Source organism: Octopus bimaculoides, chromosome 3 (assembly GCF_046866305.1).
Source record: "Octopus bimaculoides isolate indiv1 chromosome 3, ASM4686630v1, whole genome shotgun sequence".
NCBI classification, from domain to species: Eukaryota; Metazoa; Mollusca; class Cephalopoda; order Octopoda; family Octopodidae; genus Octopus; species Octopus bimaculoides.
Window position 1 is genome coordinate 94,796,761 of NC_142930.1, and position 6,000 is coordinate 94,802,760.

At 35.9% G+C, this 6,000-nt stretch overlaps 1 protein-coding gene across 1 annotated transcript in view; it reads right to left on the reverse strand.

The window, feature by feature from the left end:
• The window catches only part of LOC106879093 (aquaporin-9), a 79,307-nt gene that overhangs the window by 21,908 nt on the left and 51,399 nt on the right, over positions 1-6,000 (reverse strand). The window contains exon 5 of the mRNA XM_014928527.2: positions 1,467-1,681. Within this exon, the coding sequence (XP_014784013.2) occupies positions 1,467-1,681 (215 nt within the window). The remainder of the gene's footprint in view (positions 1-1,466; positions 1,682-6,000) is intronic.

Below are 6,000 nucleotides of genomic sequence, written 5' to 3' on the forward strand. Positions count from 1 at the left end.
TGATGCCGGTGACATATATTAAAAGTCCCTTTATAGAACTATATCCATAAAAAGTACAGAACTATATTATCACACTCAAATTTGAGAAACAAACACTCATAACCTTTTTTTAATTAAAACTTCATTGCATGAGATTGATACCATGAAATTCCTCGGATTGAATTCTATCATTTAAGCTTAAATAAAATAAAATTATACTTGAATTATACTTAAATAGAATTATACTTAAATCCAAATTTTTGCTTTATATATTTTTTTTTCATGATATTTTAGCTCACTTTTTTATAGAAATGTTTGTTGCATGGGATCAAAACTTTTTATGCTTTCTTCTATCATTGAAGTTAAGATAAATATATTTTGCTTTTAAAATAAAAAAGTTATTTAGATTTAAACTTGATTGGAGGTTTTACTTATTCTCCTATAACGTTTCTACAAATTTTGATGTAAACTTTTTTCTACTGGACCAAATTTCAATTTTTTATGCTAAAATGTAGCTAGAGACCAGCCCTCTTCAAAACTGTTAACAGTTTTCAATTTAAGAACTGAATCAGTGACAAGCTCTGAAAGATGCTGCGTGTGAGTAAATTGCGGCCTTAAGAATATTATTGAACTACTACCATAGTTGAATGATACACTAAAGGTAATGCATTTGCAAAAACGCTAGCATGGCGGACCAAATATTTTGCTGTTATTATTTATATCCCTTTCTATTCTTTTAGTCTAAAATGTAACGGAGTCAACTTTTGGGGTCGATAAAATAAAGTACCAGTAGAGTACTGATATAGTAGTTTTTTTCATTACAGAAACCCCCGTCCACCTACCACAAATGGCATTGCACCTCTATTTGATATAATATTTTCCCGAGATAATCAGGGTGGGGGCATCTAATATAGTTCCTTGGCTTGTTTGCATTAGCAGCAGAATCCCTCTTAAATCACACCACAACCTTGTCAAACAATGAAGGAAACATTAGATAAGGAATTCATCATCATCATCATCAGTAGCAGCAGCAGCAGCTATCGCCAGCTCTAAAAAAGGATTATCATAATGGTGTCCATGGTTAACTACTCGTGTGCAGGACTCAGTAACACAATACAACGAACTGGTACAAATAATGCAAGACGTCCATTCTGACGTGCAACGATTCCACTAGTCCACTGCTACTTTGCTTATCGAATACGAAACAAATTAAAGACAAAGTTCACATCAGCCAGATTTGAACACAAGACGCGAAGAGACAGAATATTGGCCAACGCTCTAACATATATGCCAATGTCTACAATATGGTTCTAGATACTCCTTCAAAGAGAAATTTCTTACCTGAAATGCTTTTTGATCATAGGAGTGATCAATCACGATTGACTTTAGGGCTTAGCAACAACAACAACCATAACATCAACAACATTGTTTTCATTTCAAAAAAGATAAAAGAACTAAGGGATCGTTCGATCAGTGGTCAAACATACCTAAAAACTGTTGAGTTTCCTGATATTGTAGCAAGCAGGATCCTTCCGGCAACATCTATGGCAGGATTTATTGCGCATTCGTTGAGCGAAAAGGAAGCTATGATAGCCGTGAGTAGGATTCCTACTGTTATTGGTAACATAATTGGCTTGTATTGAATATTATCAGTGTCAGAAATGGCGAGAATGCCAATCACAAGCAGAAAAGCAGCTATAATCTGAAAACGAAGAATATTGTAATAAGATATATAACCAATTTATAGTGGTCGAAAAAATAGAAAATAGGGATATGATTGGACAAATTGCGTCTATTATCTTTACAATCTATCAATGATGATCTTCACATCTTCTTGCCATAGTACTTATTCATACACGCATAAATACATATATGCATGCTTATGCTCACATAAATAAATATACATATGCCCATATACAGATGCCCATATACATATGCCCATATACATATGCTTCCATATATTGCATATATACATAAAAGCATACATAGAAACATTCGTGCACACATAGGAATACATACGCATAGACATTTACAAACACAGATACATATATGCATACATAAAAAAACAAACATACACATTACATATATGCAATATATAGATAAAAACATACACACGTACATACATATATACCTTGTCATAGACCCTGAACTTCTCCATGAAGTCGTTGTGATACGAAGTATTTTAGGCATTTTAGACATGCCGGAGACAATGCTTCTCCTGGCCTAGCGGCAGTCGATTTTCCTCAAAAAGATAGAAAGACAGAAGGAAAGTGAAGAATCGACTGCCGTATAGAAGTGGTACTTTTCATTTATCGACATCGAAATGACGAAAGCCGAAAGGGATCTCGGAGGTCTTTTAACTCAGAACTAATGAACTAGGACGATTACTTCAAAGCAATCCATCCGATGATCCAAAGGCTCTGCTTTTTGGCTGCCTAGAAGCATACATACGTATATACACAAACATTTATATATACCAATGCACCTTACACATGATTACAAGTATATATATATATATATATATATATATATATATATATATATATAATAGAAATATGTTAAAAAAACAAAATAGAAACTACACGCGGAAATGTAAGGGGTAAGTAAGCAGAAAAATAAGAGAAAATGCACATTGGAAATCAAAACGAAGGTAAGGCCTTTTATGAAAAGTAACGATATATATATATACAATTAGATGAACTGAGGTTGGAATAAAGGTAATAAAAGTCATTATTGTGAGTTGTTAAAGAGATTTACAAGCATACCGGTTTCGTAATATTACTAGTCATTGCTTTGAGTATACACCGATATATATATGAGGTGGTATCAAAAAGGTTCCTGGACTAGTTATCTATATATATAAAGCAAAAGACGTCTGGGTGTGTGTCTGTGTGTGTAGTACCTATGCATTTCTACAGTTTTCAACCGACTTTCGCGAAAGTTCACACAAACATTACTTATGTGCCAAGGATAGTCATGCATTATAACATTTTACCCAGAGCTCCCGCGTAAAGCGATAAGCCGAGAAAAACAGTATTTTAGGCATGTTTTTCTCTAAAAACTTCTGCAGTTTTCAACCGATTCTCTCCTTTTATTTTTCTCTTGTCTCTCTTTTTCTCATTCTCTGTTTCTCTTGCTTACACACATTCTGTCTCTCACCCTCTGTAATAGTTCCTCTCTTTTAGTCTATGTCTATTTCTTTCACTCTCTCTCTCTTTAACTCACTCACACATTAACTTCTGTCTACAAATTTTACTTCTGTGTATTTCAATTAGTCGTACGTAAAAATGTTGTTACAGTTTTTCTACATTCTCCCTGAAACATAATTTAGTTATTTCTAATTTCTGTTCACCCACTGTGTTTAAACTCAGTTTTGCCACATCTGCCTAAAAATTGACTTCAGTGTATTTCAATTTTGTTGAGCCTAAATATCTTCGTCTTTACGCTATTTGTACGTTCTCCCTACAACATTTACTTTATTTAATTAAAATTCTTTGCACTCCGTCTATTTAAATACACTATTTACATGTCTCCCTCTGTTGAAAAATGTTGTACGTGCTGTCGTGCATACGTATGACCGCTTTGGGCCACATACAGCCTTTATTACTAACCAATGAGATTTCAACCACGCCACTAAGCGGTCATGCATTGGAAAAAGCTATCCTAAAGCGGCTCAAGTTTTTTCACTCAAGTTATTTACTTCTACGCTCAAACTGGATTTGTAAGTTCTGTCTACAAATTGACTACATTGTCTATATATATATATATATATATATACATAAAATTCTTTGTCTGTCTGTTTGTCTGTCTGTTTGTTTCCTATGCATTTTCAAACGCCTCGACCAAATCAAATCAAATTTTACAATAGTATCAGACTCCGTGAGTGTCAACACGTAATTTTTCTTTTTTTTCATTTCGATTAAAACAATATAACATTGGTAGTAGTTTGGTATTACGTGTCAAAAGTGAAAGAATAAGATCTATATCATATATAATGTCATAATATTGTTTTATTCTTTATTCTTTCACTTTTCTTTCTAAGCCTATGATACTGTTACACTTTTGTTCTTTCACTTTTAATTCTACTGTGATAAATAAATGAATAATTTATATCCTAATGTAAATATTACGCATCGGTAAATTTCCGTCTTTACCGCCATAACAGCAGAATGGTGTGTCAGTGTATGTGCGTTGAGTGACATAACGAACGGCTGGAGGTGAAACTCTTCATAAAAAACAATTAGGTGGTAGGTCCAAGGTTATAAAATTACACATTTACCGTTTAATTACCAGTTCATAATTATCGCAGCAGTTGCAAGGTTGCAAGATATTTACAGTTACATATTTACCCTTAAATTAATGACATCTCAATAGAGAAGGGAAATGAGATTTTCCTAAGATTAGGAAATGCATGCTGCAGCACGTCAAATGGAGTGTCAAGAGAGAAGTGAGATGAGACTTTCCTAACATCAGCAAAGGTATGCCGCAGCACGTCAGATGGAGTCTCAAGACAGAAGTGAGATGAGACTTTCTTAAGATCAGCAAAAGCATGCACATACCCCCACCCCCAATTTTCCATGACATGTCGCTTAGTCGAATTAGCCCATCATTTACTCCACAAATGTCGTCAATGCTGCTCTTTCCCGTATCACCTGTTACAACATAACTGTAATATATATACAAACTATACCATTTTAATCCAGAGCAACGCCGGGTATCTCTGCTAGTGTTTAATAGAAAAGTAACTTATTTACCTAAGTTTTAATATCTCCTTCGAAATAGTCAACTTGCGCAGCAATACTCTGGTCCCAGTGTTCCTACCACTTTTGGAATCTGGCCTGCAAGAAATTTTCTGTAAGCCAGTCAAGGACCTTCAGTTATTCGCTCTTGATCTCGACAACGGTGTTAAAACAGCGACCTTTGAACTGAATTTTCATCTTGGAGAAGAGATGGAAGTCCGCAGGTGCTAAATTTGGGGAATAGGGCGGGTGCGGAAGCGATACCATGTTGTTTTGGGAGAGAAACTCACGAGTGAGGAGAGCACGATGAAGAATCCAATTCTTCGTGCTCCACAGATCCGCTCTCTTTTGTCGAAGGTCTTCCTTCAAACGCTTCAAAACGTTGCAGTAGAACTCTCGACTGATGGTCTGGTCGTGGGGGAAGAATTCTCGATGTACAATACCGCAGATATTGAACAAAACAAAAACGATAAGCATGCTCTTGATTGAGTTGCGGCTCTGTTGTCCGCTTTTGAATTGCCCGTGTCACTCGAAACATTCGGTACGATTCATTGCCAAGTTGGCGTAAGCTTGCTAAAGCATGCTCAAAATCACTGTAGCAGACTTCCCAAATTTAAATCAAGATTTCACAATTTGCGAAGTAAACATAGCAATGTCACTCGGCACACTACCTAATGAAGGTCATTGCTACCTCTCATCGCGCTTGCAATTGTGCGCCGCCATCTGTTGGTGCGTTACAGAACCAGTCCGGGAACTTTTTGATACCACCTCGTATACATACACATATACATAATCCAGCTATTCAACAAGCCATATATGCATAAATACAAATATACATATAAATATATACAAATAAGCATACATATATTGAGCTAATTAGAGAGCTTTACGTCGTCACTCTCCATAACATGAGTCTTTAAGAAAGCGGGGATGACATTTTGGTGCAGCATAAATTTAAAAAATAACAGAATGGGTAATTCTGATTTGGAGATAAGCACGCGTGCGTAAATATGTGTGTGTGTGTGTGTGTGTGTGTGTGTGTGTGTGTGTGTGTGCGTGCGTGCGTGTGTGTGTGCGTGCGTGCGTGTGTGAGTGTGTGTGTGTGTGTGTGCGCGTGAGTGTGTGTGCGTGTGTGTGCGTGTGTGTGCGTATGTGTGTGTGTGTGCGCGCTTACAATGTGCAATTCAAGATGAGATCCAATTTAACAGAATGCTGCTGAATGAAATGACACTTCTTGGTATGTAATAAGTACATATATCATACTTGGAATATGAACTCACAC